Source organism: Exophiala bonariae (assembly GCF_035927105.1).
Source record: "Exophiala bonariae strain CCFEE 5792 chromosome Unknown scaffold_47, whole genome shotgun sequence".
NCBI lineage: Eukaryota > Fungi > Ascomycota > Eurotiomycetes > Chaetothyriales > Herpotrichiellaceae > Exophiala > Exophiala bonariae.
Genome location: NW_027042522.1, coordinates 38,685 through 62,802, shown reverse-complemented (window position 1 = coordinate 62,802; position 24,118 = coordinate 38,685). Strand labels below are relative to the sequence as shown.

At 49.5% G+C, this 24,118-nt stretch overlaps 10 protein-coding genes across 10 annotated transcripts; 4 read left to right on the top strand and 6 right to left on the bottom strand.

Moving 5' to 3' along the window:
* Positions 1 to 759: 759 nt before the first annotated feature.
* On the top strand, positions 760 to 2,688 carry LTR84_010677 (uncharacterized protein; the record flags this gene model as incomplete). The annotated part of the gene is made up of 1 exon (XM_064854212.1): positions 760 to 2,688. The coding sequence occupies one exon, from the start codon at positions 760 to 762 to the stop codon at positions 2,686 to 2,688; it is 1,929 nt and encodes a 642-aa protein (XP_064700211.1).
* A 688-nt stretch (positions 2,689 to 3,376) lies between these two features.
* LTR84_010676 (uncharacterized protein) lies at positions 3,377 to 3,955 on the bottom strand (the record flags this gene model as incomplete). The annotated part of the gene is made up of 1 exon (XM_064854211.1): positions 3,377 to 3,955. The coding sequence occupies one exon, from the start codon at positions 3,953 to 3,955 to the stop codon at positions 3,377 to 3,379; it is 579 nt and encodes a 192-aa protein (XP_064700210.1).
* A 1,575-nt stretch (positions 3,956 to 5,530) lies between these two features.
* Positions 5,531 to 6,502, bottom strand: LTR84_010675 (uncharacterized protein; the record flags this gene model as incomplete). The annotated part of the gene is made up of 1 exon (XM_064854210.1): positions 5,531 to 6,502. One exon carries the CDS (start codon positions 6,500 to 6,502, stop codon positions 5,531 to 5,533), a length of 972 nt encoding a protein of 323 aa, XP_064700209.1.
* Positions 6,503 to 7,274: 772 nt separating this feature from the next.
* LTR84_010674 (uncharacterized protein) lies at positions 7,275 to 8,816 on the top strand (the record flags this gene model as incomplete). Its single annotated transcript, XM_064854209.1, has 3 exons — positions 7,275 to 7,596; positions 7,729 to 8,684; positions 8,739 to 8,816. The coding sequence occupies 3 exons, from the start codon at positions 7,275 to 7,277 to the stop codon at positions 8,814 to 8,816; spliced, it is 1,356 nt and encodes a 451-aa protein (XP_064700208.1).
* Positions 8,817 to 9,805: 989 nt separating this feature from the next.
* Positions 9,806 to 12,029, bottom strand: LTR84_010673 (uncharacterized protein; the record flags this gene model as incomplete). The annotated part of the gene is made up of 9 exons (XM_064854208.1): positions 9,806 to 10,009; positions 10,193 to 10,266; positions 10,343 to 10,377; positions 10,433 to 10,485; positions 10,554 to 10,821; positions 10,869 to 11,374; positions 11,427 to 11,441; positions 11,560 to 11,884; positions 11,935 to 12,029. The coding sequence occupies 9 exons, from the start codon at positions 12,027 to 12,029 to the stop codon at positions 9,806 to 9,808; spliced, it is 1,575 nt and encodes a 524-aa protein (XP_064700207.1).
* An 818-nt stretch (positions 12,030 to 12,847) lies between these two features.
* LTR84_010672 (uncharacterized protein) lies at positions 12,848 to 13,891 on the bottom strand (the record flags this gene model as incomplete). Its single annotated transcript, XM_064854207.1, has 1 exon — positions 12,848 to 13,891. The coding sequence occupies one exon, from the start codon at positions 13,889 to 13,891 to the stop codon at positions 12,848 to 12,850; it is 1,044 nt and encodes a 347-aa protein (XP_064700206.1).
* A 463-nt stretch (positions 13,892 to 14,354) lies between these two features.
* Positions 14,355 to 15,504, top strand: LTR84_010671 (uncharacterized protein; the record flags this gene model as incomplete). Its single annotated transcript, XM_064854206.1, has 3 exons — positions 14,355 to 14,374; positions 14,431 to 15,148; positions 15,214 to 15,504. 3 exons carry the CDS (start codon positions 14,355 to 14,357, stop codon positions 15,502 to 15,504), a joined length of 1,029 nt encoding a protein of 342 aa, XP_064700205.1.
* Positions 15,505 to 16,223: 719 nt separating this feature from the next.
* Positions 16,224 to 17,921, top strand: LTR84_010670 (uncharacterized protein; the record flags this gene model as incomplete). Its single annotated transcript, XM_064854205.1, has 1 exon — positions 16,224 to 17,921. The coding sequence occupies one exon, from the start codon at positions 16,224 to 16,226 to the stop codon at positions 17,919 to 17,921; it is 1,698 nt and encodes a 565-aa protein (XP_064700204.1).
* Positions 17,922 to 18,363: 442 nt separating this feature from the next.
* SCD1 (Scytalone dehydratase) lies at positions 18,364 to 19,200 on the bottom strand (the record flags this gene model as incomplete). The annotated part of the gene is made up of 3 exons (XM_064854204.1): positions 18,364 to 18,837; positions 18,895 to 18,950; positions 19,167 to 19,200. The coding sequence occupies 3 exons, from the start codon at positions 19,198 to 19,200 to the stop codon at positions 18,364 to 18,366; spliced, it is 564 nt and encodes a 187-aa protein (XP_064700203.1).
* A 790-nt stretch (positions 19,201 to 19,990) lies between these two features.
* On the bottom strand, positions 19,991 to 22,366 carry LTR84_010668 (uncharacterized protein; the record flags this gene model as incomplete). Its single annotated transcript, XM_064854203.1, has 2 exons — positions 19,991 to 21,868; positions 21,938 to 22,366. The coding sequence occupies 2 exons, from the start codon at positions 22,364 to 22,366 to the stop codon at positions 19,991 to 19,993; spliced, it is 2,307 nt and encodes a 768-aa protein (XP_064700202.1).
* Between the last annotated feature and the right edge of the window lie 1,752 nt (positions 22,367 to 24,118).

Below are 24,118 nucleotides of genomic sequence, written 5' to 3'. Positions count from 1 at the left end.
CACCCGGACGACAATACGTGGTAGGAGATCATATTCCTACCATCCTCCTTCACACGCGCTTTCGTTTCTTCCAAGCATCCCTAAATGGATGCCGACTTCCTGACGCGGAGGTAGTAATTTCATCCTACTGTCTGCAATAAGAGGCACTTTCTTGCCCACTCAGAAAGATGAAAGTGTCCTCTTGAGCGTCGCAAGGTGTGTACAACAATTCATGATCTGCGCTGGTCCCTGCCTACCTACCTACCTAAGGTAGCCATCATACATATACAACTGTCCTGATTTGGACTTCCCACACGATCCTTGCCAGGTATTGACCTGCACGGGTCCATGCTACCTAATCATGCGGCTCGATACTCGCACCAGGCCAGATTGGTTGGGCACTCGCCAAGTGTTTTTACTTAAACCTTTATAGGACTCCAGACATTCTAAGCGAATAGGATGAACGAATTGACGATTCTTTATGTTACGCACACCTCGAATCGAAGATGAAGGCTGGGTGGGATACGAGTCCTGTAGTTGCCAGAAGCCATACTTCTCAGCTTGTTGCATAAGGTATGGCACACATGCTACCAAGCATCACTAACATCCAAGAACCGTGATATCGCTGGCTCCAGTTGACTGCCCTTCTAACCCCATGCCGTTCGCTCAAAATGGCATCGACTTAAGGTGCAGCCTCCCGTTCGTTACGGATACAAATACCTGACTCCTGACTCTCAACATGGGCCGCTCCAGGGTCTTCGTCAGGAACATCATGCCACCATGTCTACCGAAGAATTTTCCAAGCGCTCTACACCTGTACTTGCCATGGTTGTTGTCCTGTCATTTACATTGTGGATATTCATTTCGCGCAACCATGAGTATTCTGGCTCGTTCCCATCAATGGTCGCAGACCATCGAGCAATTGTTGGTCTACTTGTTAATGTTGTCTCCTCCATTCTCTCTGCGCTTCAACTGTTTGTGATCTGCTCGATGATGAACTTCGCTTTCCGGACGAGACTATTTCGACAGCCCGCCGAGCTTTCTGATCTCAGCTTCTGGTCTGCAGTCTCCTCCGCCCGAGTGGAAGTAAGGCTACCGTGGCCCAAGGCTACATTCGTTTGCTTTGTCGCCCTTGTCGGCCCTATTTTGGCTGGCCTTTGGGCTGGCGCTCTTACTCCAGTGTTCACGACCAGCTCGTCCATCTCGCCCGGTCATGCTCTGATTCCGTTGTACCCTACCTCCGACTACTCAACCTTTGTGCTGAACGCTTCCGGCACTGTGTCCACCACGAATTGTCTATTTTCTTACCTCGATGGGTACAAGTCACGACGAATTACTTCCTGCCCGACTGTCAATCTGATGGCTGGGTTGCTCAATTCCGCAAGCACGGCATCCAACCTGACGGAACATCGAATTCATCCGAAGCTTAATAACGAGACCTGGAGTTTTCAAGATCGATCGTATGGGGTGGGCTCATCTATTGGCATTTACAATTCCACTAGGCAATGTGGACCAAACTGTGTTTCGATGTCATACGAAGAGACGGGATATAGTAGCTCGGTGACCTGCACCAAAAGGAATGACACCACCATTATATTCGACACGGTGATGAAGGACACTGCAGTCTTAGTGCTTCGGAGTGAGAGCATTATTCTGCCCGGTGGCGTCACAAGCCCAATTCCTGCATTCCACATTGCTCGAAATCTCGCCAGTGGAGCTGTTTTTGCGTGGTCAGCCAATTCATCGACAGATCTCGGCCACTATCTGGTGATTGAAGATGAAACCGGCGGATCGGATGCGAAGTTCTTCAATCACATGTTTTGTCAGCTGGCCTTCACTCCAACTTTGTTCAAAGTTACTGCATTCATGGAGACCAAATTGATCAAGGTAGAGCCGCTCACCACATCCAACGACCCGGTCCCCGTCTTTGACCCAACAGAAGGTGTTGCCAATCAAATCATGAAGGATCTAGATCTCCTATCCCGTGCTAGCGCAACCATGGTCGTGTCCTCGTTGACCAACGCCATCACAGCCAGCCTAAACATCGTCAATGCAACTCACATACCACGACTAGACATGAAGCGGGCAGCCGAAATCGCCATGGAGAACTCCTTGGTCGCACTCGTCGACGACCTCCTCCTCGCCCGCGGTGCTGCCCAAACGTCTTTCAGTGGCCAGCATCCCGAAAATCGAGGTGAGGCCGACGCCACAACGACCGTGACCGTAGTGAAACTTGGCTCGGCAGCCTTTGACATCATCCAGATGATCATCACATCACTAATAGCCGTCTTGTTCGTGGCGGAGGCATTCCGGACACGGTTCTGGGCCGCGCTGCCGAGATTTGACTTTGTGGACCTGCGTGCCGTGGTCGCTGCGTGCCTGTCCGGAATTGGCAATCCCGGTGGGCATCACGAGTATACTCCACTCAGCGCATCAATACAACGGGAGAAGAGAGCCTCTACAGTGATTGGACAATACGTGCAATCAGAGCCAACGCTGCGATGTGTTTCGACCACGGAGACAGGCAACATGCTTCGCCCCCGGGCACGACATGCCCAGCATGTTTCGAATGCCTTGCTTCAGTCTTCGCCATATCATGTCGAACCGGTGGATCTCCCACTCTTGACCGGGAGCTCGAACAATGTTAAGATGTTTTCGACGCCAGCCATCGCTACTTACGTTGAAAACAATGCTTATCGCGTTTCGTGACATATGGAAGTCAGCTTCCCCGTGATGGACGTGCTCAGATGACTTGCGGACTATTCCAGATCGGTTCATGACAGTCAGGTCACTTTATGCGAATTCTACTAAGGATTGCGAGATGGTCATGTCCACACTGGACCAATAACAATGTCTTCCCAGCTACGGATATCATGACTTGCATCTTTTCTTTTCAGTTCACCCTCGCAGCAGATGTGATCTGGTTACGCGGTGAGCTTCCGAATCATTGATCTGATAATTTTCTGTACGCAACTATGACCTTACGCACCTGGCCGTTCTTTGGGAATGTTTGCTGGCTTCATATGATAGTCTGTCGACACAGTCCAGAGCTGTCCTAAGAGTTGTACGGATGTGTGTTCGCCCGAGTCCTGATTTCATTGGCTTCTGGGAATGAACACTGACTCTCCTTCAAACCTTACTGGCGACCAGACAAACGAGAAAGGAGCGTCGTGGTGAAGACTTAATTTTGCGCTCCCATGACTACTTCTTTTCAATATTGCCTTTTCGGCAAGCCGTCATTATTCTGAAGTATGAAGCCACAAAAGCCATTTTCACCTGCTGTCCCGCAATGGCCCGGCTTTTACCGTGCTCTCTGTGCTTTCTCCTCAGCTGCTGGCCAGCTCAGCAAAATGCTTGTGTCTTATCTTGAGGCTACACGCCCGATTTGACCCGGTATTCAATTCAAGCCAGGGTGGTCTATCCACTGGTTGCAGTAGAGGGCGCTCTCGTACCTTAAAAAAGTATCTGCCCCGAGGTCCAGCTCAAGCTGGGTATGATCATCCGATCGTTTCCCAGTCAAAGTCAATCTCTCATCCGCAGGTTGAGGAGCCTTCGCGCCGAGTAGACCAGCTATCAAGTCGCGTTCGACTTCAGTAATCAGGAATGCATTGAGCAAGTGCTCGAACGTTTCTGATTGAGTTTGGTCCTCCAAAGGGGCCGGTGTTGGAGAGGAATTTGATGAGTCGCCCGAGTTCATCAGTAAAGAATCTGGCGAGGATCCGGAAGTCTCAGATGTCCAAAACAGTCTGCCGCCGTATTCAGGAGTCTCATAATCATGGTTTTGTTGCGGATTAATGTGTTGAAGAATATTCATGGGGGCCGAAGTCTTCTTGAAGTCCGAAGGGGTAGGGTTGCATGATACTTCGTTCATGTCTCGATCGGGTATGGTGGTTACGGAATCATGGGACAGTATACGGTCCACTTTTGAGCTTGGGGTGACCAGTCCTCGAGTGGAAAATCTCTTCCCTGGTAGCATAGCACACGGCTTCCCTGTTGGTGCGAAGAGTTGATGAATAGTGTGCTCCCAGCTGTCCTTCTGGTGAGCTCGCTGGCTTCTTGGAACTGTTCTCAGTATCGATTTATCGACGTGTTCTAAGTTTCTGTTTCTGCGAAAGGGCCTACGGCAAACCCTCTGTATGTTACCTGGCTTCACCTCATGAAATATGAAATGGGTTGAAGACATATTTGAAAACCTAGACATTGCGGGGAATATTGAAGCCACTCGTTCTTGAATGAGGTCGAAGGACACTTCATTGTGAGCTTCGTCAACCGATAAACAGAAAATCAGTGGTAGAAGTACTTGCAGCTCAGATGATGAAAGATGCGTAGGTAGTAAGCTCCATACACTCATTGATCTGCACGTTTCCATGGATAGTGGGCCATGGCCACTATCATGGACACGGATACCATGCAAGGCAAATTCACTGCGCTCAAGATGCCATCTGCCCACAGCGATTTGCTATTTCGACCAATCGGAGCTCTAAGATGAGCAGGTTCAAGCGACAACTTGTTGATACAGTACTGCTGTGTCGGTACCGAGCAGGCGAACCAAACTTGTGAGCTAGCAGACTGTTTACGAGCGCTCGCTTCAGGAGAAATTGAATTTTGCCGCACCTGGGAGAAAAACTCGAATGGGGTGCTTATAAATGCTCGGTACCGACCACCCAGTAGACTAAAACGTTGGTGCAAGTCAGTATTTGCGGTAGTCTGTCCGCATATCAGCTGTCGGAGACGAACGAAATGGTTGAGCCACTGGAGAAACTTTCATTCTCAAGCTTGCTCGCAGCAAACCTAAATCCTCCGCAGTCCGTGGCGGCGGGGGCGGCTTGCCCTTCGTGTTTCAGGTTACACATCTATACAATGCACTTGCATTCTATCTTGCCAGCCTTCACGACATCCTTTCGCCCGGTTGACCGAGAACATGCGATTTGTTTTTCTCGCGCGAATGGCCATGAAGATTTTCCCTTGTGGAAGGGGAGAACCAACCGTCTTATTCGAGTCCCGGCCCTAAATACACCTTCCATTTCCGGAAGATGTGCACATGATAGAGCCGATGATGGGAGCATGCGAAGGGGGAAGTGGACTCCACTGCATATACAAGGATCTTCTCCCTACAAGACTGATGTTGCGAAAATTCGTCAAGTATATCCATATGCTTGATATCGATCCCAGATTAATTTTTCTTAAGCCTGGGAGTCCGTTTGGACTTCTCAATGTGTTATGCTTACCACTCAGTATCGTCCTCGGCCCATGTTTAGCACTAGGGACTTATTGTTCTACTGTTCTTCTCCCTCCTCGGCCTTACCGATCATGCCGGACCAACAATATCACACAGCTATAATGGAGTCACATCCACCTGAGTACAAAGACGAGGTGCGAGTAATGTCTAGTAGATTTCAGCAAATCAACAGCGCTGTTCAATAGGTTTTAAACCCTGTGCTTGCATATTCCAAAGTCTGTATAGTGTCCTGTACAGCTGTGTATCGGTCTGTATTCATGTGCTTTCAGTAGTTTCACATGTTTCTGAATAAAGTCTACTTTTGATACCAATTCAGACGTCCTGCAGTGCTCTCACTCTATTCTGCACTGCCAATCTACTGCTCCAGATTCCTGGAGCCATTGTCTCAAAAGCATGTGGTACCCCAGGATATAGGTGAAACTCCACGCTCACGTCAACCTCAGTCAACCTCCTTGCGAATTCGATATCCTCGGCCTTGAATATATCCAACTCTCCTACATCGATGTATGTTCTTGGCAGATCTACAAGATCTGTCGCTCGTGCTGGAGCGGCGTAGTGTGATACATCTGCCTCAGGCTTCCCCGCCTTATCAGCCCCTAGCAGTGCTGTCCAACCCGTAATATTGCTCTCATTGTTCCAGAAAGCAAACGGCTCGATGGAAGGGATAGGACGACAATTGCGGTCGTCTAGCATTGGATATATGAGAATCTGCTTAGCGACCGCAGGTATCAGATGTCTGTCGCGAGCCATCAATGCCACACCGGCTGCAATACCACCACCAGCAGATTCGCCATATAGTATAAGGCGAGCAGGGTCGATATTGAGACGTTGGGAGTTTGATTGCACATACAGCAAGCCAGCATAGACATCTTCAGTTGGAGCTGGATGTGGGCTTTCAGGTGCCTTGCGGTAGTCTACGCTGAAAACAGGTAGACCATGCAGGGATGCGAATCTCGCGATGAATTTGGCAAAGATCTCAGGGGAGCCTGCAATCATACCGCCACCATGAGCATGGATGATGGCGCTAGTAGGATTGCCTCGAGATTGGGTAGACGAATACGTATGTAAGATGGACACCTCGGCGCTGTCGTATGACTTGAGAGTGAATCGTTCTTGGATGACACCGCTGGGGAACTGTATTTCTTCACTTATAGGACCGAAAATTGCATTCATGCTGCTGCGGCGCGTCTCAATGTCATGGACTTTGGCCACAGGAAGCGACTTCAGGATGGGAATGAGAGGCTCAGTAGCTAAAGCGTAGACTGGATCAATGGTGAGAGGCATGGTTGCGAGTGGGAGTTTCCCAGAGATCCTTAGGCATTGTATTCTGGGTTTAGAAATCTGATTGTGTGGGATCAGCCAGCTCGATTGTTACTCAAGGACTTGAGAGCACCGCTTGCATCTGACCATGCACAGGGATCACTTTGTGAGTCTACATCCAGACACGTCTCCATAGTCTCCGTCTATCTTGTATACCCCTCAGCCGAGAGACTTTCCCATAAATCTGTAATTTGTTCGACAGAACTTTGAAGATGTCCATCGTTGACAGGCGTCGGTACCGAGCTTAGTAATCTATTCAAACAATGGCCGGCTGGGGTCGGTCCTGCTCCTGACAGATCCACTAATTCAAGATTCCATCGGTAGCGCGTCATGCTGCAAAGGCGGGGGAGCTCCACAATGAGAGAGTTATACTTAGCTGATTCCTTATGCACACACCATGGGTCCTCTAAGTTATCGGGTAAGCCAGCCGACAATTCTAGTTTTATTTGCCGATCTGAATTAGCTGGCTGATCTATGCTCATGCATGTTACCGTTTCCTAGGATAAAAGGTTCACTCTTCTCCGATCGAGGTTGCTTTTTGACAGACTTGTTTTACGAGAGTGGCCCCAAACTCATGACGGCAAGACACAATACTCATGGTTCATAACGATATAACAGCCCTGCAAGGATTCGAACTGGTAGAGTGCAAAGGCTGTGCCAACGAGCGCCAATAAGTGGCTGCGATTATCCATCAAATCGCGCTCTCAGTGGTGCAAAGCGCCCATAACCAGGGGAAATGGGTTCGGAACGGTATCCAATTCGCCAGAATGGGATCTATCACAATTTGCCCCAGTTCGACCCAAAGATCAAGGATCTTACTGCAATTGTGACAGGTGCAAATGGAATCTCCGGCTTTCATACCTGTCGAGCTCTCTTGGAATCTCCAGACAGATGGGAGAAAATCTATGCCATGTCTCGTCGTCCACCACCAGATGCCATGATGGCGCTTCTGACACGCGAACAACGTCGCAAGATTGAGCATGTGTCCATCGATTTTCTCCAGAACCCTAAGGAAGTGGCAGAGGCCATGAAGAATGCTGGCGTAGAGCGGGTAGATTGTAAGTTAAACTGCTCATCGCATCGCCTTGACAATATTGAGCTTGAGACGATATCTTCATCTCACGGAGACCGCTTTTGACAGCGTGAAGATGGAGCTTTCATGTGATATGCACCGCTGACGAGAGAAACAGATGTCTTTTTCTACTCGTATTTACAACCTAGACCACCTCCAGGCTCACCTGCCTGGTCTAATGATGAGGAGCTCGTTGAGGTAAACTCTGCTCTTTTGAGAAACTTTCTCTCTGCATTGCCATTATGCTCTCTCCATCCGAGACGTATTCTTCTTCAGACTGGTGCCAAAAACTATGGTTCAATATATGGCCGGTCGCGGGAACCATGTATTGAGTCGGATCCACAGCCTTCTCACCTCGCCCCAAACTTTTACTACTCACAAGAAGCACTTCTCTTTCAATACTGCAAAGAGCATTCAGAGACTGGGTGGAATATAATAATGCCCTCATGGATCATTGGTGCCACGACAAACGCTCAGATGAACGCCTATTACGCTTTCTCGGTGTATGCTGCTGTGGCTGCAAAGCGAAGCTTGCCGCTTGTCTTCCCAGGTGATTGGACAACCTGGCAGGGTCTTGTTTTCCATTCCTCAGCCCGGTTGACCGGATACCTGAGCGAGTGGGCAGTGCTCGAAGATAAATGTGCCAACCAAAGATTCAATAGCACAGATACGGGCGCTGTGACGTGGGATCGATGGTTTGAGCGGTTTGCAGAGTGGTTTGGGATCACTGCGGGGGTGCAGCCGCCCTCAGGGAATTTAGAGAACCCGGTGGTGGTTACTGGTCTGCCCGGCGAGAAGTCGCCAATAGGGTACGGCCCACCAGTGGAGAATAAAAGCAGTTTCACATTCCAACAATGGGCCCTGGATCCGGAGAACCGGAAAGCTTGGAACGAGCTCATGGCAGAAAGTGATGGCTTGTTAACGCACGATCCTTTTGAAGATGGAAGCGAAACTTTTGTATTTGGTGATGCAGCGCTGCCAGTTTGGGGGAGACATCTATCGAGCAATAAGGCACGAAGGTTGGGCTGGACTGGGTTTGTCGACACAGTGGAGGGTGTATTTGAGATGTATTGGGTGGGCATTATGTTTCTTTCAAAACTGAGATATCTTGGTGCTAACTCCTACTAGGAAATGGGTGGCGACGGTAGAAAGGGCATGGGGATGGTATCAGCGATGAAGGTCAAGGAAGCGAGACCATTGGTATGAGGCCGGGAAAGGATAAGCCATGCTGACAGATAGGGCATGAAGTGAATAGAGTTGTGAGGGCTTCTAAGATGGTAAAGCCTAGAGGTCAGGAAATGGCTACATACTCTAAGCCGTAACCCATAGATGTTTATGCTCAAGCACATGTCAATCTTCGTTCAATACCAATGAAAAAGTTTGGAAAGTGAAATACCTGACTATGGATATAGAGTGGCGTAATTATAGTGAGGTTGAATCAAAGTAGATCATGGTTCAAACAGACTTGGAACGAATAAAAAAATTAGCAAGTCGTCCCAGAAAATGAGAGAGCACGGACCTACGAGTGGGGACTAACTTTCGACTCCATTAACTTTGCAATGCATAGTTCAAGGCCTCTTTGGGTTGGACACAAATAAGAGGTGCAAAATCTTGTGCGATGCTCACGTGAACCTTGTTAGTGACGTGTACCTTGTAAACGAATAGCTAAGTATTCATTGATCATGCATGGCTGTTCTACCGACGAGGCTGGATTTAAGATAGAGTGACATTGGAGGATAAACGTGGTAGTTTACCTCCATCAGTGATGTCCCTGTGCAAGGCCGGTTGCTGCTTCTTTAGCTACATAAACTTGAGAGCACCTTGGCTTTCCTGTCAACTCAAAGAAAGTATCAAGGCTGGATAGTGATCGGAAAAGCTTTTCGACATTGTGTTCATGATTGTTTCCACTTTGATACTCATAATTACATACAAGAACAAGAACACTGAACGGGGAGATGTGGATTTACAAAAGCCGGGACGAGGGAAGGAAATGGGCAAAGAAGTCTGACTAAGTGCTGAGGCAATTTTGTTGATTAAGAATCTAAGGGACGAGACGTCTTAGAGCTAGAGGCGGTGGCCACGGAGACCGCATCTAAGCTCTTAACCAGTCGAATAGAACCCCCCAGTAATATCGACATAGCATGGTGTCGCACTCCTGACTGCAGATATAGCCTTCCATAGACCGCTTTGACAGATCACACAGTTTCATCTTGGACAAGGTGCTCAACTCGCTCCGCAGCATTTTTTGAGTCGTCGATGTCGGTAGATTCTCCTGTTACCATGTGAAAGTCTCCCTGCTCGTCTCGCAGCACAGCCTGTTCAAATTCTTCTTTCTCTGCCTCAGTAGCACCGTACATATGAATTGCGACCTTTTCGCCGAATAACGCATTGATATCCTCCTGCTCGTGTTAGTGAAGATCTGACCGTCAGAGCATGGAGAAAAGAGATAACGGAACGAGATGTCACAAGTGTGTGTCACCTACCAAACTACGTCCTTTTGTTTCTGGACAGAAGAAATACACGAAAACCACGTTAAAGAGCGTTGGAACAGCCAGACAAAGGAAAAACTTCCACCCGAGAACGTTGAGTGCAGTAGGACCAGCACAGAGAGCGATTGTACTGCTGGCAAATAGAGCAAACATCGAAAGTCCCATGCCTGTACAACTCTTTCAGTAATAGTTCTTCTGAATAAGGACGATCGACATATGGTTCCTGTCATGACAAAAGCTTACCTTGACTGCGGATGTGAGTAGGGAAAATCTCGGAACTGGAATCGACCGTAAGCTTAAACGCCGTGAAGTATACACAAGGGAGAATCATACATGTAGACGAATTGGGTGGCATCCATGAAGGTACTCCAAAAGGGACAAATGAACTAAGCGGCAAAATTAGCTTATGGCAGTCGAAACAGATCCCATGATCAAGGCATTGCTTAACACTCACTAGGAATATGAAGAACACCCCAAACCCTAAAGCGACATGATTACTGGTACCAATGTACTTGGCTTGTATTGCAGCTTCACAGACCAGACAGATGAGGATGCCACTCAAGCCGATGAGCAAGAACCTCCTGCGACCAAATTTTTCGACGTAGAAAGCACAGAAGGTATTGCCCGGGAATGTCACCAGTACCCAAAGGGAGGTCAACAGCAATGGCATATATCCAGTCATGCCAAGTTGAGTATATAGAATGACTCCGTAGTTCGCGATGCTAACACGATAAGTTTAGGACAGCAGAGGTTAGGATAAGAGACTCACAGTCCACTGCCCGTCCAAACATTAAGAAACATTAAAGTGCAGCCCACAAAGAGCCGTCGTCGGTTAGGTGCTGTCTTGAATATCTCGAAGCTTGAGCTGGAAGCTATCATTTCACGGTCAAGCTCGACCTGCTTCTTGATCTGATAAAACTCCTGGCGAGCAAGAGTAGCATGGGTATCATCTTTGCTTTGGTGAAGACGTTTAATGACGTCGTGCGCTTCATCCACACGGCCTTGCATCATAAGCCAGCGTGGAGAGTAAGGCAGAAACTTTGAGCCCGCGAGCATGATCAATGCTGGTAGCATTTGGAAGGCAATTGGAAAGCGCCATGGAAAGCTCGAGGGTGAACCTGAGGTGGAGATGAACGACACTCCGAAGCCTAGGAACGCGGATAGTGTGTATCCTAGTGCGAACATGATGCCATGCATAGAGACCATGAAGCCACGGCATTCAGGGGTGGACACTTCCGCTAGATACATCGGGATGCAGGTGACTAGAAGACCGATCTGTTCCATTGTTAATCATCCCGAAGGTGACGCTATTGACACTGTTACTCACGCCAAATCCATTGATCTATCGTAACAGGTCATTAGCGATGGTGCACTTTCTGACCCACACAGACGCAACACAGGAGTGGCTTGACGGGGAAGAAGTAAGAATCTGGGCTGAAGCCCAACGAAAGTAGACTTACAAGACGTCCAACGAGGAACATAGCATTATCCACCGATCCACCACAGATAGCAGCACCGATTGACAGAATTATCGCACCGAGTTGGATGGTATGCTTGCGAGAGTATTTGTCGGCGAGATAGGAAACCGCACATGACCCAAACGCAGAACCGGCGCACGAAATCCCTGCGGACGGAAATATCAGCTCATCGCCATCAGGAGGATCTTGCGCATCTGAGAAGGTACCATTGAAGCCGCCAATGTATGCCGCAGTACGACTATACCCGGGTTCACCCTGAGGAGTGAGCTTCAGCGATTTATAAAAGCTGGGCTGTCCAATGGTTGAGCTATGTGTGCTTTAGTAACAGCTTTCTGTTGGGAAGCAAAGTGCGAGTACCCAATAATGGCCAGTCCGTATGCACATGAGCATGATCCTAGTGCCACAAATATGACAACTCCAAGAATGAATTTGTTGGGTATGAGCTTCCCCATGTCAAGGATAGGAGTGTTTGACTAGTTGTTGGCAGTTACACAAGGTGATTGGGGACGAAAGGTGGTAGTATCACCGGGGAAAACCACTAGATGGAGTTGCGGTTATCAACTTCTGATTAAGAGAATCAGCGAGATCTTTATAGTATTCTCTGAGGATGATGCAATTGATCTCTCTTCCATGGTTTTGTGAAATCCCCCTCGAGCCACAGTATACTTTACCACATGTGGAATTGGTGAATCTGCTCTTTCAGCGGCAGTCTTTGTTCTGAAGCGAGCTCCAGCAATTGCATCCCGTACTTCGAACGCGATTCGCATGAGGCGACGAGAAGCGCCCCCGCATTCTCGGCTCGTGGTAATTTGATAACTGGGGTTTCCCCCGGACGAGCAAGGGCTATTGTAAGCTAGTGACATCGCGCGTCAGGGAAGGCAATTCCATCGACTCCTCCGCTCGGTCCCGATAGCTGTCAATCTCACTTGCGGTCAGACTTAGGGGTCAGACGAGAGCAGGAAGACCAATCTCTATTTTCGACCTACCGAGCTCGGTAGCGAGCCAAGTGGGATTCTCATGTGCAAGTCAGCTCTAGACCTCAATTTCTCCTGGACACCCTTGACAGGGTCTGGACTCGGTTACACCTGTTTGAGCGATATGACTGGAAAGAGAGTCGGCTGGCGTCCTGCGCCGTCAGGTTACTGTCTTTTCTTGGTAAGCTCGCCATTGGCTTGAGGAGCCTGGCTTACGACTTGAGTGGTGCTACTGTTTCCGACTATGATTGAGTCTTTTCTGAGTATCCCCAAATCGTGAGAAGTTTGATCTATTATCATTGTGCAGGTGTTTTGAATACCTTCGATTGCAACCACTCTCCAATCAGATCGTTACATTGATTTGGTTTCTCCCATAGAGCCCAATGGCCAGCATTCACCATCCGAGTTGTTAATTTTGGAATAATTTGTACCATTTCCTCCGCCACTCCTGGTCTTAAGACCTCATCGTTAGTGGCAACGATAAAGAGAACTTCCTGCTCAAACTCGAGTTCTTGCATAACATCCTGACTCGACCTCCGGCCTTCCTCAAAAAAGTACTGCCACTCGTCCTCAAAATTGAGCTCGCGGCTACGGTACCAATTTAGAGGACCATTAATGCCATGACGAGCGTACTCGTCAACATAGTAGCTAAACTCATCAGCATCAAATACCTCATTTTCTCTAAGGCGTCTCTGTTTATCGAAGTCGACACGAGTGCAGACATTGAATGCCCTTTTCCCTTCTGGCGTAGTTGCGCCATGTATATTGTTGAAAAATTGGCGAATATCATGCTTGGAACGAATTTCGTGCTCTAACTCTCCAGAGCTAAACTGAATTTGATATTTATAGTTCGGTATGCGTTGAATTATCTGGTTCAAAGTATTATATTCAGGGGTTGGAGGAGTATAAGGCGTCCCAACTGCGAAAATCGCGGTGATCAGGCTTGGAAAGTAAAGAGCGATTCGATACACAATAGCACCACCCCAATCATGGCCACCAAGGATGATTTGATCTAGATTCTGCTGACGGCAGAGTTCCGCGATATCGTCACTTATGCGTTTGAAAGTGTAATCCTTGATTGTGAAACGAGGCGAGTCAGTCCTGCCATAGCCCATACAATCGATGGCGATGACGTCGAGTCCTAGGTCGCACAAGTAGGGGATTTGATTGCGCCAGCCAAGGGATAGGTCTGGAAAACCATGAATCAAGATGATAGTGCCCTTGTATGAGGTAGAAGGCGACGACTTGGCATAGAGATAGCCATATACATGCCCATTGAGATTTGCAGACTGTTGGGAGACGCGAGGATCATTATAGGGCTTGATCTTTCCTGAGAACATTGGACGTCCAGGAATAGATTCTCGTGCTTAGGGCTTGATGAAGTTTCGTGTCATGGACATTCCATCGTGACATACTATCGAGTCGGAATTTTGAAGAGAATGCGAGCATAATATGAGGCGCGCGCATGGTGGCATACTTTCTAGACGTGAGTCGGATCCTGATATTGCTATTGTGACCCGCAGACAACTCTCAGCCAAGAGATAATTTCAACGGAAATCCGTTCGGTACCGAGAGTCAAGCCAAATATCGCCACGAAAGTGCAGAAAGATGCTGACAAATTCCTCCATAGTTTAGTCCGACCTACGTCTGGTTGCATGGCCTGACTCGCTTTCTGTGGCTTCATCTTGAAACATTAAAATATTTGAGAAGTCACGTTCACGTTTAAAAGGGCCGGAAAGCGTACTCCAGCGTCGGCTATCAGCCTCTTCATCAAAGCTGGTGGTTTCACACTCGCACCTCAACATGCCCCCAAAGATCTTCATGTATGTGGCATTACGTCTGATCAACCCAACTATGCCGAACCCTAATTCCATTACAGAACCGGCATAACCGGATACATAGGCGGTTCTGTATTCCACGCTTTAAGTCGGCGCCACCCAGAGTACCAAATAACGGCATTCGTGCGGACAACACCTCGGAATTTTGCCAACCTTTACCCTGATGTTACCCTCATTCATGGAACGTGGGACGACCGTGAAGTCCTCACCGCTGCTGCAACGGAAGCAGATGTAGTAATCCAGTGCGGCAGCTCAGATCATCTGGGTGCAGTGGTGGCACTCCTTGATGGAGCATTAAGAAAGGATAAAGCCAAGACGACGTACTATATCCATCTTAGTGGAACTGCCGTGATATCGGACTATGGTGACGTTGATGGCGCCATTTATCGTGGAAGATCAAATCCAAAGGTATATGATGATCTAATCAATGTGGAGGAGGTGATCTCACGACCTGATGGCGTGCCGCACCGACATACGGATAAGATTATTCAGGAGTATGCTCAAAAGCATGGCGACGTGCTGAAGACAGCGATTGTGTGCCCCCCCGATCTTTATGGACGTGGCTATGGACCCGGGAAACAAGACAGTGTTTATTTTCCTGTGTTTGTGAACGAAGTCAAGAACCTAGGATACCCATTCTACTGTCATGAGGGGGGCAATACTAGAGGCTGGGCACATATCGATGATTTAAGCGAGCTTTACACGCGATTGATTGAGGCCGCAGTGAACAAGGAAGGCGAAGTCAGCTGGGGCAGGGAGGTAAACACCCTTGCCACGCAACAATTATTTTTCTACATCTGAAGTATTAATGAGATAATATGCAGGCATATTTCTTCGCAACCACACAAGAAGCGACGCAGAAAGATATAGCCACCGCTACAGGCAAAGTTTTGCACGCCAAAGGTGTCATCTCATCCCCAGAAGCCATATCCGTTTCTGAAGAGACTATAGCACCGATGTGGAAAGAGCTCGGCATCCCGAACGTTGCATTCTATCTCTTCGCGAACAACAGCCGCTCAAAGCCATTTCGGGCTGAGAAAGAGCTACGTTGGAAACCTAGGGCGCCGACTTTGTGGCAGGAGATTGAAAAGGAGGTTGAGGCGTGTATAAGCTAGGGAGCAAGGGGACTTCTACTTGCTGGCCGTACAGAAAGCATAGCCTCCTGCACAAGTATTGTAGAATGCCGAGGAGATGTATTGCCTCGCAGTCATGTTGAGACGATCACAGTGGGGTAAGACCTTGACTAAGGCGTCCCAATACTATAGTTGAATGAAGATGAAAGTACGGAATGTGGATCTTCAGCCTCGCTACTGTGAAAGTCTCAACTCATAGTTCTAGGTCTTCGGCCTGCTGCTGAGGTAATCAATGGCGGAGAGCCGAGTGTGAGGAGTATCAAGCTAATATTCATCTCCATTGGCAGCTTGGGCCGAGGGTGCTGGGGTGACCGAGGTCCTTGTCGTGGACACCCAGCCCATCTCAGGCGTCTCTTAGGTCCTCTTCTGTCCCAGATCTCGCTTCCGAGCACGGTATTATTATGTTCATTCGCTGGTGCGTGATTCGATAGCAATATGCTAAATAGTCGCAGCCCTTATGTTTCATGACTAACTCAAGTATCTCTGTCGAGCGAGGACCACGACGACGCCAGAATGTGGCCTGTTTGACATGCAAACGTAGGAAAGTACGATGTGACATTACTTCCACTAATGCCCCTTGTACGCCGTGCCGGCGAATTGGCTTAGGATGCAGTCCGATTGAGAAAGGTGCTGGGGCTCGTCGTCGCTTGCCGGCACCCAGGCAGGAAGCGGTGCTGAGCCCTTCATCCCAACGGGACAGCATGCGTGCCGGGTACATGCTGCCGGAAGAAGTCGCACAAACTCGAACTCCGACACCAGAGTACTCATCCAGACAAACGCTCGAAACCAGCACCAAACTCTTCACGTTTGTCGAGCATGGAATGGCCAACTCAGAATGGCAACATTTTTCGCATCCTACACGAGCAGCGTTCATCGGCACCTCCATCAGCAATATCGCCACACTAGTTCGCAACGAGTCACCATCCAACCTCATCAAGCATTTCCCCTTTCCTGCTCACAAAAAGCCACTGCCATGGAAGCCCAAGCCAGGCGTTCTCCCGTCCACCGTCAGCGACGACATTCTTCAAGACATGGGCTGCCTACCGACACGAGAAGTGCGTGACGCATTGGTTGATGCCTATTTTCAGCATATCCACCCGACCTTCCCAGTCATTGTGGAACAGAGGTTCCGGCTGGAGTACGCAGATCCACGACACCCTCCTCCACTGGTGTTGTTGCAGGCGGTTCTGCTGGTAGGCGCGCATGTCAGCGACCATCCATTGGTCAGAGTGGCCAGAAGCAGTGTAAAGAGTACTCTGTACCGTCGAACGAGGGAGCTGTTTCGCGTGAGGTATGAGAACGACAGGCTGTACCTTGTACAAGCTGCGCTCCTCATGACATGGTATGAGGAGAACGGAGACGACATCACCTGTAACCTCTGGGCATGGACAGGTGTGGCCACTCGGATTGCGTATGGTATGGGAGTTCATCGAGAATTACCTTTGCAGACATCACACCCGATGCCAATTGATTCCATTCGGAGGTATCACATCGTTTGGTGGGCGCTTTTCTACACCGAGACATTTGCTGCCTTGCACTTTGGCCGGCCATGCGCTATTAGAAGTGAGGATTGCGATGTACCAGATCTCGTCTCTGAAGACTACCTCGACTTGGACGAAAACATGGACAACACCATCCGGAGAGACTGTTTTGAGCTCAATGTCGCGCTGAGTCACATCGCACAAGATGCAATGCGATTGTTCGCACCGCGACCTTTGACACTACAGACCTGTCCGGCTGCTTCTCTCGGCTCGCGCTTGGCGGCTCTGGCAGTGAAGTTACCCGTCAGGGACGATCCTTTCTCGTGCCAGACCCGACTTAACTACCACCTTGTGCTTCTTCACAGCCACCGGATGAACCGACATGGCCACCTGCAGGACGAGATGCGAGACGAGGGCCACAGAGTTCGCTCCGAAGCAGCTTCAGCCATGCTATCCATCCTGGAGATCATGGTAGCCAGAGACCACATCCGGCAGTGCCATTTTACCTGCATCACAGCCTTGCTGGCTATTGTCGTTCAGTGCATGGAAGACATCAAGCTCGCCATCCAAACTAGCTCTGTGATTCTTGCCTCGGGCGCTCATGCAAAGCTCGGCAGGATTCTCAGTCCGGCCAAGGAAATTGCGACCTATTGGCCGATCAATGCGGAGTCGATATTGAAAATGTGCCAGCGGCAGCATGAGAAGTTTGGTGCCATCATCCAGAATTATGTCGAAGAGCCATCGCCCCGTCAACCAATGGGCCAGGGAGGTGTTGATGATGGATTCTGGACGGATTTGTTCTCGGCTTATGATGGGGTCGATTTCGGACAAGACCTGTCAGACTTTGGGTGGATGAATGTTTCGAGCACCGGTGAGCATATTATTCCAGGTTGTGAGGTATCGGCACAGGTCGAATAAGGCTGCCTCCCTCTAGCAAGTACTCTGCGGTGACCAAGTGTAGACTCTATGACAACTGTAACGAGTGCACGATCGACGGGCACACGATGGCAATATTAACGCAGTAGATTGTCCCGCGGATAGGAACTCGGGTCTAAATCTAAGTGACCACAGACTGGCTCATGTGATTTGGTGGTGAGTAATGCTTCACGTTCTGGAAATTCGCACAACCAGGCGCATGCACTTTTGCCTGGTCTCAAGTACGGAAAACATGATCTGTGATTGATTCCATTGCGATGAAATCCTATATCCTGTAGGGTTTGTTTGAGAACTTTTGCTCCCAGCCAACACGCTGGTCTCATTCACTTGCTGCCCCTTCGTGGATGGGTCAAATAAACTCCCGCAATATAGCGACTGCTCAAAAGAATGTCCCAATGTGAGAATATCGGTCTGAGGAGAGTAACTATTTTGATGGAATGCCCTCAGCCTGCTTGGCGACCTCCTCTGCAACCTTGGACTCCTCATCACCGAGTTCTTCACGACCCTCAGCGAAGACTTTGTCGAAGTCATACTCTCCCCATCTGATATCTGGGTTCAGACCGGCAAATTTCCATACACCGTCGACCTTCTTGTACCAATGCTGGTTGGAGGAGTGGGCGTGGCCTTTGACCAGGATTTTTGTTCTCGTGGCGTCGGTGTATTTCTGATGAGGCACACGGAGTTGATGGTATCCAATGATCTCGTCGTCTGAGACCTTCTCGTACTTGGAAGCACCGCAGAAATGTTGGGTCATGAGTCTTGGATCGCCGAGGACTTTGGGATCAGAGATCATCTTGATGAAGTCATCTGCTGGCATAGCCTCCCATAACTTGTTGAGGAAAGAGCGATAATCAATTCGGACGGTGGGCGCGACGATTTTTCGCAGGCGTTCCCAGTCCTGGAAGAGAGTTAAAGTTAGTCGTTGTCATTCCAACGTTGAGTATGAGAAGCGTACCTTTGAGTCGTAGCTCTCAGCCCACTCAAAGTAAGCATTGAGGACACCTTGATACTCTGTTTCAATTGCATGATGGTCAGTAAGTGGTCGGACAAGCAGAAACGTATGTCGATGGTCAGGACAGAGGGAGATGGCAATGCCGCCAGATGCACGTTTTTAACGTTCGATCGGGAAGTCAAGGCGCAGGCACAGGCACAGACCAGGCTTGGACAATTGCCTGTGTCATTCCCGCGAGTTTTGTTGATGGTAGAATAATGCGAGGGAGTTCTCACCTTCGAAAGTAATCAGTTTGCTGTTGGACGCCATGGCTGAGATATGAGAAGAAGAGGTAATTCAAGGGTGAAAGAAATCAAACTGAAAGATAAGTTTTGAGATCTCTAGAGAGGAAGGAGCGTTCTTTTCTACAGACGTACAAATAAGGGGAGGAAGGAGGGGACGTCAGGCAAGAAAGAGGGTCGCACGAGGACTCCGTAAGTTCGTGTGAATCTGGTGGAGGGGTTCCTCCTGTTTACTGCTACTCTACTCAACTAACTACTGGCATGGGGAATTTCTTGCACACCGCCTTCTTTCTTATAAGATGCTTGGAAGCACTGGGACACCAGATACGGCACTCCGTGCTCCGACTGTGGCTTGATTTGCAACTACCAAGTAACTAACCCGCCCGCTTGTGCATCTCTGCAATAGTCACGATCAATAAACCATAGCGGATTTGCTACTACGATAGTACCTCGCATGCCTGGTCAAACTATCTGCTCCGTTCAAAGCTAAGGGCTCGAGGCGGTCCCTGAACCCTCAACTTGTGCTACAAAGTGATTGTGCGCCGCGCGGGGTCCGATGGTCACCCAACTAGCCCTAATCTAGCCCTAACAAACAACTTGAATGGTGACGATGCCATTTTTGGAGTGTGGCAAGCCCGCCCAGGCTCTCAGCCTCCAGGGGGTGGGGTGGGGTCGGCAGAACATCAATGGCAAATACGAAGACATGCATACTCGGCCACTTGATAAGGATCGACTTTTTCATTCATATCGTGCTCAAATCACTACCTAGCTAGGTCTGTCTCACAATTGATATACGTATACGAGATCACTCACTTGGCTCACGCCAAACAAGCCACTCTCATCCCTGTTTCTCTTTGATGGACCCTCAGCAACTTCGCCGGCAAGGTCTTGTTGCTGAGTGCCATAGCAGGACGAGTAAATCCACAAGCAAGGCCAGTCTTACCATCTCGCTGTAATCCAACACATTGAAGATGTCCATTCTTGTCAGCACGGAGTCGAGCCAGACTCATGGCCACAAGACGGTAGTTGCCAAAGAACGCATGTGCTCGCACATCACCATCATCGGCAGACTGCGAGATGCCATGTCCGAGCGTCACGCAGACTTGCCCGCCAACCTCGATGGCATGAGCATCTGGAACTCTCGACGGAGCCAGCAGCACAGAATACACGCTGCCCTTAGATGGGACAGTGCGTTCTGCCACTTGTGCTGGGAACTTCCACTCTCCCTCATGCTTGATCGGATGCCAGGGAGTGACCAGGAGATTGCCGATCTGGCAGAGTCGCTGGTTATTCTCGCGAATGTTGGTCTTCAGGACCGCGAGGACCTGTCGTCCTCCAGTCGGCGTCCAAACGAGCATTCCGGGTACTAGTTTCTTGACCAGGACTTCGAACTTATCTGCCATGGTCACCTTGCAATTACCCTCGAAGCAAGGGTTGCTGGAAGAGTTGTATCTCCTCATGGAGATAATCGCGTGCTTGCCCTTTTTGTAGCTCACCCGACCATTTGTGTCGTAGGAGGCTACCATTGGTGGTGGCAGACTAGGCTTCGGTGCTGGAAGACTGTCGAACGCTGCGTCCAGCTCATCTCTGCACTGGATAAACAGCGGGCTATTTTTGCCGTACATCAGTGGGCCGGGATCTTTAAAGGTATTGCACATTTGTCGTTGATGCGCATGTAGCAGACTCGGTAAGTAGTGACATCCCCATTTGGTCCAGAATTGTTGTTGTCCAGTTGAAGTCAACGCCTTCGAGATCTGACCAGCAGGATCTTCTCCTGCGAGATCGGCAATCAGAGCTTCGACCCCCTCTCCCTTTGCTGGGCATGCGTTGATGCGAGCGACCAGCGTATCAAGACTCTTCTGAGCTTCTTGTACTTTGCCCGACCCAGTCACTGTACTGTGCTCCCCATTGCTCTTGAGCGGGAAAAGTGACGATAGGAATGCACAAATTTCGGCCCGATATCTCTGATACTCGATTTCCTCCTGGGGTAGAGCGACCGCCTCGGAGAAATGGACTTGTGCTTGGTAACCCTGAGAGATGCCGTTGGGGAGCCTATAGTTCAGTACGGCACTGACGACGGTGTCTTTGGTAGATTTGGGACATTCGACCCAAACGTCACGGGATTGACCGTATTGAATATTCCCCAATTTGAGGACAAGGCCACCATTGTTGCTGGCCTGGGTAGGTATACTGGCCGGCACAGTCATGGCCAGAGGCTTCGTTGATCTGCTGCCGAGCGTCTTCAACTCAACCGTGGTGGAGAGTCCAAAGGTGCTGAACAAGTTGGCAACAGCATGTACAAAGACCGTCCCGATCATGCCTGCATCAGGAATAAAGGCATAACTGCCATCGCCCACCTCTGCAATCGAAGACATGAGGTCCGAGCGAATGCTGTATCCAAAGCCGAAGGTATGGATCGTCGGATTACAAGCACCTTGCGAGTCATGTGCCGTCTTCTCAAGCATCGGTCTAAGAGTGTTGACATAGCCTTTCTGTGGACACATGTGGTTGGGCTGTCCATCTGTGAGCACGTAGAGTCCTTGAACGTTGTCGTTGGCTTTGGCGTTCTGGAAAAGGTGTAGTCCAGTCTTGATACCAGCCCATAGGTTGGTGCAGCCTTCGTCGCGGAGGGCCTCCACACGGGTCCAGGTTTCTTTCTTTGCGTCCGCGGTCATTGGGGTCAATTCTTGGATGATCTTCAAGAGCATTCGTTAGAGACAAGATCAAGAATATAGGAGTGTTCAGAGATCAAGGAAATGACTTACCGTGGCATCATTCGAAAAGGTCACAATTCCCAACCGATCTCCATCTTTCATAGTCTCGAGGATGGTCCTGGCGGCATGCTTGGTGAGATCGAGGATACTAAGACCTCCAGACTCCTTCTCGCTCTGGTCTGTCACGTCAGGCAAGGGAGCCGGTGAGGCCATACTGCCGGACACATCAATGACCAGCACGATATCACAGTGAGCTCGATTGAGTCCATTGGAAGGGAGTTGAGGTGGCTTGATCGACACCAGCAGGCCTTCTTCACTCCGCAGAGGAGTGAGCTTGACGCTGATACTGTCTGCCGGTAGTGACGATCGTTGTCGCAGTGGAAGGCCATTAGAATAATCAACCTGCTGCCAGTCATCGTTGAGCGTCACCTCGCTCACGCTGGGCGTGGCGATGGACGGGGCTGGGGTGTATCTTGACATGGTGGATGAGGTGCGACTCTTGGTCAAGAGAGATCTCAAATGCATTAGCAGAAATGGATGGGGGGTTTATGTCCTCACTATGATATGCAGGCAGCCCTTTGACATTTAAATAGGCAGACACGAGATGACTCCTGTTCCCGTCGGCCACACGAGATTTTCGTGTTTGCCTGAAGACTTACCGTGCACTTACTTCCTGACTGTCAAGACGCGGCTGTGTCGAGATTCAGTTTTGTTCAGCATATAAGCCGTGCCCATTCTCAAAGACCACATTTCCATCGCTTCGAGACCTGATATCAGTATATGCGGGGTTGTCGTTGTCAGTGAACGGGTGCCACATGCAGCCAATGGAGGCGCAGTCCAATTCTGAGTCACCTTTGGACTTTAGGCATCCTTTCAAAGCTCCACAAGACAGGAACACGATGTTTTCGGGCGCAACTCTAGTGTCTATGAGTTTGAGGTTTCTGGGCTTCGAGGTTTGAGCTGATGGTTCTAAGCCGGTCGAAATCCCAAAGAGGACACTCAGCAAAGCTCCATTGCACGCTAAGAGATTCTGCCTGGTGCGCCGGACGAGGCTGAGGCATGGCTAAATTTCGGGTGGAATCAAATTAAGCCAATCAAGCGGAGGAAGCCCATCCTCCAGGAAGGCAAAGTAAGATTTGAAAAGACGGATAATGCTGCGACAGATCATCGTAGCAGCTCGCATACATGAGTTGGATGTCTTCTTACCCAGGTCACCGCTCGAAACCTCACATCAACAGAACCTGGTCATGTCCCGTTGAGATCTCGCCCATAGCGGGACAAGAAGAGGGACACTGTCGCCGAAGCCCACTATTTGATGAAGCATGCTAGATTCATTCTTCCACGCTGCTGCTTGTAGTCGTGAGTCCATGACGGAAGAAATCACGCACATCTGGCATCAATGGGTAGCTCGTCAGCACACCGCTCCAGTTGACACTCATTATCACAGATGCTTTCACCAAGCTGGCCTCGAAGGGTTCTGTAAACTCCGGACTTTGACACTCCGATAGGTCAGGACCTGAAGCAGCACGAAAATTGATTCCAGATCACTCCCTGGTAGACATTCGTATTGATTTTTCAATTTCCCCTAACTGAAGGCCATGAAGCACTGGTACTTCCGTCAAGATTGCGGACGTAGACATAGTATGATGATCCATGCTTGATTTCATACTTGGCTTGTTTGTGGAGCTGCGCACGGGCGGAATGCTTCTTCACGAAATTGAGTAGTCGCAGGTGGATCGGACTCATCTGAGGCAAGGATTGCTGAAGCATGTCGATGTTTCTTGATCCGGCCGCCTGCAGACTTTCGAGAGAGGCCTGGTCAATAAAACCGACAGGTATAACGTGGGGGATGTGAGGGTGTTCGAAAACTGATCGAAAATCTATGTAGGCGAAAGGTGGGATTGTGAACGTACGGCCGGTTTCCAGATGGACTGCCAACGAGGGTTTGCGTGGGACTGGGCCGTCTGATGTCGGGGATTCTCCATACAAATGAACAGCCGCACAGCCATCGATGTCAAACTGAGCCTCAGCCTTTTTACTCCAGGAGTGGTCACGGTACCAGTTAACAAGTGGCACACAAGTACATGAGTATTTTCCCTGCCGGACGACTACCGATTTCACTGACCCCGTTGGGCTGGATTGAGCTTCCTTCACTGTAGTGAGGTCATGAGAATCTTCGCCATCGGGGAAGCATTTTTCGAAGATGCGGCCAATAGCGAAGAATTTCCGACG